The sequence below is a fragment of the Vidua chalybeata genome, chromosome 1 (assembly GCF_026979565.1).
Source record: "Vidua chalybeata isolate OUT-0048 chromosome 1, bVidCha1 merged haplotype, whole genome shotgun sequence".
NCBI classification, from domain to species: Eukaryota; Metazoa; Chordata; class Aves; order Passeriformes; family Viduidae; genus Vidua; species Vidua chalybeata.
In genome coordinates, this window is record NC_071530.1 from 41,080,403 (window position 1) to 41,094,280 (window position 13,878).

The following is a 13,878-nucleotide window of genomic DNA, read 5'->3' on the forward strand; positions in this document are numbered from 1 at the left end:
CCTTCAACATTTCATATCAGTTTTGTAAGCCCTATCACGACACCTGGAGATTTAAAAATAAAAATCACTTGAATCAGTGCTGTGGGCTTGTGTATGAGGAAGCCACATGCACGTAACAGGTTTTTACATACTCTTGGCATTCTGGAAATGCAACTCTATTAGGCTTTTCTTAATGAACATTTCTTGTCCTTTAAGGACAGGTCAAATGATATTTGAAAAGCATCTTAATGCATCATTGAAGGATACAAATGAAAGTACGCTTCAATTCAGTCTCAAAAAAATAAAGCTAAATCTGAATCTCTAGGCACAAACATAGAGTAGATAAACTGAGATGTTCAGAGTGCCAAACTGGTGTTGAAATGAGAGATCTCAGTGATAAGATTCAGGGTCCAATCCAGCAAGGGTTTCCAGTTAAATCAGTGGGAGCTAGAAGCACTAAAATCATGTAACCAGACTCTGAGGATCAGTGCTCATTTATCACAGAAAATCATAATAGAAATCCTGAGGCAGGTACTGCTGGCTCTAGGCACAATGATTTATGTGGGTGATTTTGCACATGGACCCATCACAAAATGCCCAAAGTTCTCACAAGATGCAGCCATGCAATTAAGAGTAAAATCTACCTATGTATCCTTTCTGTCTAAATATTTCTTTCATTTTCTACAGAAAAAATTATTAAAGGTAGACACAAGAAATTACAGGCAACAAATGGATCAGCTTCTACACTGATTTATGCATGTACCTCACTACTTCCAGAACTTTGTTTAGCATCCTGAGTGATGGAGCTTGCCAGTAACTAGGAGAGGGAGCTCATGGGCCAATCCCACCTAGCTAGAATGGCAAAAAAATATTTTAAAAAATAAATGTCTCTTTGCACAGACAATTTATCTTCTGCATTTGAAAGCAGGAGTAAGATAAATCATTACATGCTTTCACCCAAAATGTTTATTAAAGATGATGTGGGCACAGCACAGCACATAGATAAACCACATCCTGAAACAGGGTTAAACTAGGTTTCACATTTTAAAGCTGAAGCACTATTTATCTGGAGTGCTTAGAGGTACCTTCTACGTTTGTATATGCAGTTTTAGACTGACAAATGACAAAGACAGCCTGTATTTATAAGGGTGTCATTTACTTCACTTTTTATTAAAATCACCAGCTACAAAATAGACATTTTGTACATACTACTCCTACATAAGCAACTATGAGAAAATTACATTAGTCCTGAAATGAAACCATCATATTGCGCACCTGCGACATGGTAAGGGGTCAGAAATAATGGAAAATATATGGAGATTGGATAAGGTACTCACATCACACTGGAAGGTTAACATATATCTTCAAAGAAATCAGTGCACATGTTGATCAGAGATTTATTTTCTGCAACTATGAAAAAAGTTCCAGTTTACTGTCATTTAAAAATACTATAGCCACTACTGGTACAGAAGGGAACTGTGTTACTTCTGCCTGACATGTGTCATAAGTGTCACAGTGTCTGGAAACAGAGAAATGCACTGAGAACATGAAGAGAAATAAGACAGTAACACTTTTTTGATTGTAGTGGTGTCACAAAACACCATGGACCAAATTCTTAGCTGATGAAAGGTGTTATAACTTCTCTATGAATCAAAAAATCAGGTGCTCACCAAGAATCTGGACCATAAACAAAACATCCTGACACTGTATTCTGTATTTCCCTTCAAGGTCAAAAAAAAGAGAAGGAGAAGGGGTAATGGTCCTGTCTAACTCAAGATGAAAGAGAAAAAGTTTTCCCCTTCATGCAGCATTCCTTGTGCCCTCTGCACTCCACCCTGAGTGACTGGGAGGCAAAAAGAAAGCCTTATGGGCCCTGAATTTAGGCTTTCCAAGATCAGGATAACTGGTATAGCCAGAAGCATACTCCATCAACAAATGATGGAGTGATTTGTGGATATTGAAGAGCAAAACCCAGGGGCCACGTTGTGATATTCATTTTATTATCAACATGGGTTATGCTTAAAGCCCAGTGGATCACTATGATAAAACAAGTATATCCACTTCCAGGACACTGGAAGGGATACCTGTCAAGGGCTGCAGGTGACCCTTGCTTTTAACTACTGCTCTAACAGTGTGACCTCCTTGGTTATCATGACCTTGTTGAGCTTTGCACACCAACATCCTGGAGACTGGAAGTAGGAATTTCATGCAATGTTGGATCCTAGTACAATGCAGGAAATGAAAACAGGGAAGCTTTGTGTTTAAAAACAGCTTTCAGGAAGACAGAAAACATTATAGCAGAAAGGTTTCATACTGGTCAGTGCTACCTCAAATACAGAATAAGGAACAAACAACAAAATATTAATGTTGAGCAGATGTTGATTACAAAGTGAAAGACATGGCTATTTCCATTGGTTTGCTGCAACAACTTCATCACAAGAAATACATTTCTATCTTTATAAAATGGATTATTTTTACGGAATAAAAAACAGATGAAAAGTATAGTCTAATTCTTACCACAAAAACAAAATGCAGAACTTAATTTTGTAATTTAAGATTGACCAAAAATGTTCAAACCGTTCATATCCTAAAATCACAGGAAGACCTTCTCTGATCACCACTACTGTAATAGCAGAGTAAAATTACAAATTATATACTGAGAACATAAGATCGAGTCATCTCAAATCTGTAGGAAAATACAAACAAACAATGACAAATAAGCAATTTTCTATATTATTAATATAAAGTAATCATGCATAAAAATATGTATCTTCCAGGCAAATATATATTTTTTTCTCTGATAAATTTTAAAGTGCATCCAAAAGCTTCTAAATAAATCTTTACACTTTAAAAATAGATGAAGGTAAACAGCAATTCAGAAATGATAGGTAACTCCTGTTGACAAAGAAGTAAGAAGTTCTAAATATTATTCCAATATTTTCAGCTCTCCTAAAGTGGTGATATTTTGGATGGGCAATAACTGACTGGACCAAATGACTGTGTTTCACAGAATCACAAAATCCTACAGGTTGCAAGGGACCTTAAAAAGTAATCTGGTTCAATCTGCTCCTAGCAGGGTCAATATTGGCTACTCAAGGCTTTGTGCAGGAGGTTCCTCCTGGTGTGATGACTGCACTGAGCCTTATTGTACTGTCTGCTTGTGCTCACAGCAGAAACCCAGGCAATGCACCTAGTAGGTGGCCTCGGAAAACTCATTTCATGTAAGTTCACAATTTCCAGTCTTATCATGTTAATTACCAAACTAAAATATTGACAGAGTAGATAAGAGAATTAACTAGCATATTAAGGCTCACTGACAAATCCACTCGTAATAGCAACTTCAGAGGAATTTTGCCAGCATGCATAAGTGACCAGTTTGAGCTACACTGTGCACAGGCATCCAGTAAATAGCTGCCTTTCCTGGGGCATAGACACCATTTTCAGAAGCACTCCCTTCTTCAGGAAACACTTCCCAGAATGGCAGCAATGGTGCTGGAAGCACCCACCCGCCCCCTAGACCCTGCCAGCAAATGCTTTCCTGTGAAGGGGTGTTCTACCTGCAGAGCTCTCAACACCAATCTGTAAAATGACAGTTTCCAAACTATATGTCAAGCTTTTTACTACCTTTCACAAAATAGCACCAGAATGCTGCTGCCACTCTCTCTCCATTACTATCACACCTGAGCAGCACCTGATGCTTTGGAGCTGCAGCTACAAGTCCTTAGCGAGAAGCTCGATTTCATCCAGCAGGAAGTCCATGTCCTCTCGGCTAACTTGCGGGCTGATAACCACCTGGCGGAAGAAGTTGACTTTGCCCCAATGAGGCTGGTACCCAAGCATCATGCTGCCCTTCTTCATCATCCTCTCCTTAATTATAGGAGCAACCTGAAAGTAGAGACAAAAAAAAAAAGGTTTGATGTCACACCCAAAAATACAGCATGTTTGGGCAGGAAGCGTATTTTGTGACTTACAGAGTTTTTCTGAACTGTCTGAGTTTTGCACTCCTTGCCTGACTTCCCCACTGCCTGTCCCAAGGAAAGCCAAGCTCAGACCTGCAGGTTTAAATCCTGTGTTCTGTAGGTCCTGAAAGAATTGGAGCAAGATCTAAACTATGGTGCTTGAGGCATTCATCAGTGACCTGGAAAGGGCTGGGTTAAGGTCCTTAGTCTTCCTGCTTTAGATCAAAGGTTTGAACTCAGGAAGACCATCAGCTGCAGCTAGTTAAAGGCAGGGTTTGTCTCCTTGTGCTAACCAGGCTAAGCATGACTTCTTGTCCTTGATGACCCTTCTCCACCACATCTGCAAAGCAGCTGTCCCTAGAGGACATTCTGCATTGAACCCCTGTGAAATTCAAGTTGCCAAAAAACTCAATGTGATGCAATATTAAAGGACAAGGCCTGATCCTGACATGTAAGATTTCATCTCGTAGATTTACACATGAGTAGCTTTTGGCTACACCAGTCTTGTGTTGCATGGGATGAAATCTCACAGCTGTCTTACTGCAGAAAAAACCCCATGAGCGAGACTGGCAGAGTCAGATCCTTATAGCAGAGCATTTGATCTCATCCCAGCAGGGCTGTTAACTTTGGTCAATCAATCTTGAGCATAGCTTAAAGCATGTGAGTAGTTCTGCATTGTCATGCTTGAAATTGCATTGCTAGACTATTCCTTGGAAGGCAGAACTAAGTATTTTGACAGGAGTATTTTTTAAAAGATCTTGCATTTTAATATATTAGTAATAACATCAAGGTATTTCAGAAGAGTGAGCTCCTCTCCTTCTCTTCGTGATGGTTTGACTTTGAACCAAGAAAACAGGTGTGTGACCTAACCTTGCTTTCTGCATTAATTTATTTCAGTTCTTAAACTTTGCGCCTGATTTGCAAAAGAAAAATGATAATACTAAACTTACCAAATAGCTTTAGTTTTACATGACATATTTCAGTAGCCTTTTTTGCTTAGCTAGAAACAGATAAAGTTCTCAACACTACGAGCCTAGCTTTACTGTGTTTCTTTAGTGGCCAAGTCCCCTGAGAATGGGTCACAGCAGCAGAGGAGCAGCTGCCATTTCCTCAGAACAACGTCCCAACAGCGCAGACATGAACTGCAACTAGTTACCCCTAAATGTATTTATCTAGTTTGCTTGTGGGAGTAGCGTGCAAATTAACAACAAATTTAATTAATTTTGTTTCTTTAAAAATAAAATAAAATCCTCTCCACTTTAGACCAAACATTCCAAACTGAACCTACACCAGCTGTGTCTTGACATTACTTTGACACTAGGACATGGTTCCCCACAGGTGGTGTGCAGGGTACAATGTACACACAGAAAAAAAATCTTCCACCTCTGTCCTTGACAGAGCCCCCAGGTGACTTCTGCCCATGGACTTCTGTTCACAAGTGCAAGGGGAGAAGTGAATTCTTCTTAATACACTTTCTCAGGCTCTTCTTTAAGATTCAAATCCCTGTGGCAGCTTTTAGCCTTTATTGATGTTCCATCACAGTTATTTCATCTTTTGTATCACACTATTGATTTTCTTCATCCCAACACCTGGTGCTTCATAATCCATCATCCCAAAATGTGCAGTAGTACAAACAGAGGCCACGAAAGCAAAAACATTTACAGCTTCAGTAATTTGAGGACTGTAAATATACTGCATTTCTGTAGGTCTTCTCTCATGGAAAGGAAAGGTAGGAAAACCTCACTTTCATGATCTCGTTTATTATCTCATTCATCCTCCATACTAATAAATCTGTCCTCTTAATTTGAAATGTATTCATCCCTTTTTGAAAGTAAAACAAACTCTTCCTACATACATAAAACAAAACAAAAAACTGATTTATAAGCTTTTGATGGGATTCGTTTTGGAAAGACTTTGCATCACATATTTTGCATGTTCTTTTTGCTAAAGTGGTGCAGTCAGTGTAACAAAACTGTCAAGGATCCTATACATAGAAAATAATAAGGATCAGAAACTATGTTCAAATTTTTAAGCACATGTCTCACAAAAGAACAATTAAATGATACCTGCATGTTGAGGCTTGGACTTGAGTGGCACAGTGTATGACTGCTAACAGAAGGGAAAGGCAGCTACCACGTTGAAGCAGAAAAAATAGACCTGTAAGAAACTAATTGCCTAGTGAGGAGTTCAATGAGTTGAATTCTCACTGAAGTCAATGAGAAATGAGGATGCTCAAATATCAGAAAGAGCTGCACAGCCCCATTCAGGATAGGCTCCTTGGAAAGCAATTTAGTGAGAGTGAGATTGCTTCACCAGTCCAATTATTTTCCTACAGAACTTTGTTCAAATTGTAAATCTAATTCTTTATGTGGCCCATCCATGGAGCAGTCTCAGAATTTTAAGTGTAATATATCCTAAACCCAAAGATCTCTTCTCTTCTTTGCTCACTTCACCTCTTCCTTCCCACTGCTAGTTTCCCTTGCCCATCTACCCTAGGGATTATTGTTTCAAACACCCACTACAGCAGAATTAAAGCTATTAGACAGGTTCTTCTTCCACCTCAGAATGTGGGGAGGAGGTGCTGTGTGCGCAAAGCCATTCTACACCAGGGTTTCCCACATTGCACTGTGCAGCCAGAGCCCAGGGAGCTTTTCCTAAGGATTGACGGGTGCATTGCAGTCTGCCTGTGCAGAGCTACACCGGCTGTAACAGCTCATACTTCCCTTACTCCTGATAGCAGAGCTTTTTAAAACAGAACAAAGATTGCAGAATAGTTTACTCCTTCTCTACCTACTTGAGTGACAGGGTAATCTCTTTTCCCACTCTCAGCCAGGACTCAGCCACCTACCAACAATAAAAAGTTTTAGATCTAAACTTTAAGCTGTTTCTGTCAAGAGTCCAGACCACAGATGATCCTCATACATATTTACATGGAAGATGCCAATGCTTCTTTCCAGCATATATACACACAGAGCAGTATAATAAGTAGCTGGGATCAGCTTAGACACTACAGCTGAAGTATCTAGTGCACCAGGGGGACCAGAAGAGTGACAGATCTGCTTCTCCACATCTCAAGTATCCTTGAGAAATGTGATTCTGCACCGCATATTTTTTACCTTTAAACCACTGTGTCCTACTAATTGATTCATCAATGACATTTAATCCAAATTTCTCAAACACTTTAAGAATCTCCATCAGGCTTGGATTATAAAAGCAAAATAAATATCAGCAACCACCATTACAGTCTGACTCAACAAAAGGATTGAGTACATTCTCAGCAGGAGAATCCCATACCCAGTGTCTCCAAGAGTTATTTCCCAAATTTGAACAATAAAAAATCTATTCAGAGGATTTGATGAAATTTCTATTTGAGAAACTTTCTTCTTCCAAATAGCAAGACCTCCAAAACCATTCTCGCCTTGGTCAAGCTATGCAAGCCTCACTCTTAGGCCAAGAACAGCCTCTAGTACATGGGTTTGTTGTGCAAAGGGCAGAGCAGCTCTGTTAAATAGGTAATGTTCTCACTCCATTAGTCATGGCACAGTATTGTGCTTTGGAATTCAATCACCATTAGCTGCCTTTTGGTGAACATTACGGACACTTCTAAGAACTGTTTTGCAAATTTTGTTCTAATAACAAAAAAGAAAAATCACAATAAGATAACAAAGTGCTTAATTTGTTCAAAGCACATAATCTCATTGACTTCTAAAATACATATCCCACTATCACCAGTTTGAAGTTCAAGTTGTACGCTTAGTCCAAAATAGCAGATACCTTCTGAAGCGAAAGAACAGAACAGAGTAATCTGGCCCCTTTCTTCATATGAGGTAAATGTACCGAGCCCCCAGCCCCACCGCCCTGGTGCTGTTGGGTATGGATAGCTAAATAAGTTGTCCTAAAGAGAAGCAGAATTCCCAAAAAATATGCTTAGTTTTTGGTTGCTTTTGGGTTTTTTTTTTTTTTTTTTTTTTTTTTTTTTTTTTTGTCTGAAACAAAGAAATCAGCACCTACTGGTTTTAATTAACCCCCTGCTTTTCCGCGCTAATGCTATCCCTGCCAATTGCAATTAACAGATATGCTGAAAGTGCAATAAAACTCAGACTGGACAACTGCAGACTGGCTTGCTGATAATGGAAGACCATGTCAACCTTGATTATAAATTTCTTTCTCTAGTATCATCCTTTAATCTGTAAGTGACCTCATTTTAGACCTAATTGAGAATTTTCAAACTATCCCATCACAAATTATATTCCCTGCCCGGACACATCTGTTTCCTGGATGCCACCAGGTATGCTCTCATTCTCACAGACTACAGCTAGCATTTTCTAATCATGCCTGATGTTACATATCACAATAGTTTTTCCAAACTGTAGGCTAGAGGCTATAAGCTTTAAAAGCAACATTATGTTATTTTTTTTGTTTAAACACTAAGGCAAAAGGAGTGAGTTGCGAAATTGCTAACAATGCTGGGCAAAAGTATTCTGCTAAGCAATGATTTTATGAAAATATATTGCTTCAGGGGAGGAAAAAAATGTGAATTTGAAAAATAGTCTAAGATATCATCAGCCAGAAAAATAAAGAAACCAGAAAAGACTAAACTTTTTATAAACTTTGGAAACAAACATATTTTAAGTATTTGTTTCAAAATACTGTTTTCAATTAAAACTTAAATTCAATTGAAAATTGACCCATTTTTATTAAAGCCCGTAGAAAATTTAAACTATGCAAATTGCTTCATTTTAGCTTGCCTGAAAACAACTTTCTGATCAACTAAAACCAAGAATTTCTTCCAGTTTCTCAATTCAATGGCCAAGCAAAAAAAAAATTCATTATTTGTACAACCATAAGTATGTGGGATCAAAAGTGCTGACACTGCTGACAATAAAACACGCGTAGAATCTCTGTCCCTCAGAAAAGAGAAGAAAGTATGAGAAAACTCATGGGACTGCCCATTCTGTTGGCCAAACCTGTCTTGACATCCCGTGTGAATAGTTTTGAGTAGTGTGGATGAGTCTAAATGTGCTAACCCAGCAAGGACTACAAAGACAGAATGCCTACAAAAACTGGTGTTAATATTGGCAACTGCTATCAGAAGCATTTTTCCAAATCTTTTGAACAGTTCCCAGGTGGCTGAGCATCTCTGCAACACAAAGCTGAAGAGTTGTTCCAGTTGCTGGCAACAGTAACTCCCAATCACAGGACCCCATTCTGCTTCCTCTGATAATAATTTCCAAAATGCCATGGACTTCAATGGAAGCAGAATGCAATTATCTAAATTTCCTGCTTAAGCCTCTGCTTCAGGTGGCAGTTTGCAAACAGCCTTCAGCTTTTTCTACAGAAAGCCACATTCACAGTAAATCAATAACCTTTCTAGGGATCCATAAAAGCAGGCTAGACAGCTTTGGAAGAACAGGAGCATATTAGCAGCTCAAACTATTTCTCTTCCTCAAATACAGCCTTGATTAAATTTTCCAAGGTACAGAATACCACATGAGGAACTGGCTGAAGATTCATAGCTAAAAGACAAAAAAGCTGCCCTTTTGACAAAACGGAAAGATCACATTCTCACGATTTTACAGATATGGGAAACACATTTTGTGTCCTTGTCTAAATTGTTCCTTGCAGTAGAAGACAAGTTTATACAGAACAATCCCTCTCATCTGACCACAAAAATCTATTTCTTCTCCACTAGGAGGGGCAAATATTCATTTGGAAGTTCATGATTTTTACTTAAAGGGCAACTATTGGTTGTTCAAACTCTGACAAGTTATTCTTCCTGCTAGAAATGACCAGTTTGAATTCATACATTTTCATAACAAAACAACCATTGTATAGCAATTGCCACCAAAAAAAAAAGTCAATAAAACCCCAATTTATGAAGTATTTGGATGCAATCTTAAATTTTCACATAATGATCTATCAGTTTCAGGGTTTTTTCACAATACAGTTCCTTATCTTCCTTAAATGATAGAATAGGGGTTTGAAGTACTAGATACAGACTCCACAAACAGGACTGGTCCCAAACCCTGCAGAGGCTGTTTGGACAAATGACTAGATCTCTTTTGGGTAATGCACTTCTTTTTTCCTATATAACCCTTCAGAAGAGTTGAACCTTGAACATTGAACACCAGAACATTGGTGAGGGTTGGTCTTTTCTCTCAAGTAACAAGCAAGAGGATAAGAGGAGAGGGCCTCAAGTTTTACCAGAGGAGGTTTAGATGGGATATATTGGAAAATTTCTTCACTGAAAGGGTTGCCAGGCACTGGAGGAGTCTGCCCAGGGAAGTGGTTGCATCACTATCCCCGAGTATATTTAAAAACCGTGTAGATGGTTTAGTGATGGATTTGGCAGTGCTGGCTTAATGGTGGGACTCAATGAACTCAAAGGTCTTTTCCAACCTATTTAGGTTCCATGATTGTATGATTCTATCTATTGCATTTAGCCAACCCACTACACCCTGATCCAAGTGGGCAGAGCATCCACAAGGTATGATATATGCATTTTATAATTTCTGTGTTAAGCAGGTCTCACAAAGACCTGCCACAACATGCCTGCTGCAATTCCCAGTGTGCTGCAGAAGATAAGCATGATATCAATTATACCAGTCAGTATCAAGTAAGAACAGTAGCTGACATTTTAATATCCATCACTGCATGCAATACAAATGAACAAAACACTTTTCTTGGTTGGCTGTGATCACAAAACTAGCTAAATACTATAAATATTTGGAAATAATAGTGTTTTCATCATATTTTAACACCGAGAAAGTATATTCCCCACTGTTAAATATCTTTTCTTGCTTTTGCTACAACATCAGTTGCTGGCTTTAAAACAGGCTTTTCCCCTCCTGGTGATAATTAAAAACAAACTCAGACCATTTTTCAGCTGTCACAGCAACCAGGACAATCGAAATACCAAATATTTGCACACCCAATCACAGCTTTGTTCCTGTAGCCAAGGCTCTCTGTAAAACCCAAACATGTTTTTCTTTTGTCTAGAATTTGTTCTGGGCCCACATCCCTAAACCACTAATAAATTATTGCCTTACACTATTGCGCCAGTGTTCCCTTGTGCCACACCACACAACAAAAGCAGAAATAAGTGCATTTGTCAAAATAGCAGTAACCACTTCCACGTTCTTTGTGCAACTAACATATCAAAGAAGAACAGATGCTGTTGCATTTTTGTCCCAGAACCAACATTCTCTGTGTACCTTCGACTCACACTCAGGGCTGCACAAGATGTCCACACTAGCATATATTGCACATCATCTTCCCATCCACTGCTTTTTGCCAGAAGACTTATTATGAATCCCACAAATCCCAAAAAATTACCTGAATAATAGGAGATGGTGGGCTCGCTTCAGATTTTGATGGTCTTCAACAACTTCTTTAGGCTGGTCATTTATAAAGAGATTTATATATAAAGAGGCAAGAGAAAATAGCCTTCAGACAATGTATTGGCCTCTGAAAAGGAGGAGCCAGGACAAACAGCCCCCAGAACAGAATAAGCACTTGAACAAGTTAGTGTGTGTTTTTACTCATAGCTAAAAAGTACATTGGTGAACAACATGGTTTTCCAGGTGCACAGTCCTGTGTCTTCTTCTGTCTGAGCACATGTGGTTTTTCAAGACAATTCACATGGAATTCTTATTATTTTTCTGTAATTTCTGTGTTGCTTTACCAAGATCTTATTAACAAACCATGTAAAAGTGCAGGCATTAAGAAAACACCAGAGGCTAGAACACAACACTATGATTCCAGTGTTCTGATCTGTTCAAAAGAGCTGAGCATTACTGCTTTTATAAAAGTAATTATTTTAAAAGCTTTCACAGCATACACAAAGCTCTTTGTGCATCAATTTATTAAGTTCCCATTTTAGTGACTAGGATTTCCAATCTTTCAACCCTGCCAAAGCTCCCCTTCTCCATCCAAGATGAAAGGGTAGCATGTTGTCTTGAAAGCAAGAGTAACAAAAAAACCTATCCTTTTTCGTTTGCATGTGCAGGGCTGAGATTCCCTTCTACTCCGTTGAGGGAATAAAGAAATCATAGTGCAATGTGAATGTCTGGGGTTGGGAGGGACACTTTACAACAGGAGACAGTTGCATTATGTGGTGATACAAGTTCAAAAACTCAACAAGCTTCTAGTGTAGAAAAAGGTATGTTACTTCAGAAACTTGGGATTATTCCCAACTGTTAAGATCTTATTTTCTATTTGCACAAGTCAGCTTCTGTTATAAGATATCACCTTCTGTATTTGCAGTACAGTAAGAACTACAGAGCAGCAATGTATATTCTTTAACTAGATCTAAAGAAAAATGGGTATTTCAACAAAATTAGGTAACTTTCATACCTTCTTTTTTTCTCCCTAAAATCATCATACTAACTTTCTCAGAGGCTGCATACAATTCCTTGGGGAGCATAAGGGGATGGTGTCTACCATGACCCAAAATGCTAACACAAAAGCAAGGCAGTTGTCTAATTTGATCACCTAGTTTAACAAAGTAAATAATCCCATTTGCCCCTCCACACAGTGAAATACAAGACCAGTAATTGTCAGTTATCAAAATGATTTTTCTGCCTGACTCCTTTTTGTAAAGCCTGATATGCCTATGAAATAAAAGCCCTATCAAAGCCAACACAACATTTTTCCCATGTACATCTTGCCCCCAAACAATGTTCACTCCAGCTCAGCCTTGCTCCTCTCCTCGTTCCCAGTGAGCTATTTTATCTTTTTTTTTAATCCCCAACTGAAACCCAACATATGTTACAAACCTCTATGATTAATGCATGGACAACCAGGAAACTGAAAGAACAAAGCAGGATCTCCAGGGTGTCAAAATGTGCAATTCTATTGCAGTCTGGAAGGGTGAAAAATGAAAGGAAAATAATGATTTGCACCTATGAGTATTTGCAAACTAAGGAGTCAGAGTATAGGTAATGATGATTAATAACAGTCTGAAGTAAGTAGAACTAGACTGCAGTCAATCCCTAGATAATTTAAGGTCAGTTGAAGGGGGAACAGCAGACTGGGCACAAAATTTAGAATCCATTTTCCAAGGATTTGTTACCTCAAAGGAATACACAAAATAGAAGATCTGCTAACCTTGGGCCTAAACCCTTAGAGATATAGATATGGCTCAGTATTCAGAGGCACAGGTGAATTTTTCTAGTCCTGGACACCAAATTGCTCTGAGGACCTTATTCTTTCACCAGTCTGACCGGGTATCAATTTCCCTTAGTGCCACATCTACCTATAAATCACACACAATCAGAAAGAAAATAAAAGCAGGGTAAAGTACTTGCATGTTTTTGTCAGGGTTCTGCACCAGCATAGGTATTCTTACAGAGAAGGAGAGAGAGCCAGAACAATGTTTTGAGCTCTGAGAGCAATTATGATCTGCTACACAAAACTCATCCATTAAAGTCTGATAGATACCACTTCCTCTATTGAAAACGTTCTGCAGAACTCAATAAATACAAATAGTCTTCCTACAAAAATGTATAAATTTTCTGATTGGCCAGTGTGCCTGGAAGAGGTTCTCCACATCAATCAACATTCACCCATGGAACCCAAGGAACTCTGCCATTGAAATCACAGGGAGTTTTATAGTTAAATTCACCTGTGATAGAGTTAGACTAACCTGTGTTTCCTTATAAATATCACCTATTAAATTTGAAAGGAAGATCTAAATATCTGCTGAATGGATATCAGCCTCAAGGATTTTCAGCTGGTTTAGAGGAATGATTCTCAGTTATAAGTTTTTTAGACTTGTAGATATTTCTAACCATACTGACCCCTTTACTGACCCCTTTGGAGAGTAACAAGAAATCCCTCTCTTGTAGGCATGAAAAAGAAATATATTCCATCTCATTCCTCTTGAAACTCTTACAGCTAGAAAGGAATTTGTGCTTAAATATCTGAAGCACAAAATGAG

At 38.5% G+C, this 13,878-nt stretch overlaps 1 protein-coding gene across 1 annotated transcript in view; it reads right to left on the reverse strand.

Annotated features, from left to right (window-relative positions):
- Positions 1 to 1,028: 1,028 nt before the first annotated feature.
- Positions 1,029 to 13,878, reverse strand: part of GADL1 (glutamate decarboxylase like 1) — a 70,352-nt gene continuing 57,502 nt past the window's right edge. The window contains exon 14 of the mRNA XM_053963220.1: positions 1,029 to 3,788. Coding sequence (XP_053819195.1) covers positions 3,654 to 3,788 — 135 coding nt within the window. The 3' untranslated portion in view covers positions 1,029 to 3,653. The remainder of the gene's footprint in view (positions 3,789 to 13,878) is intronic.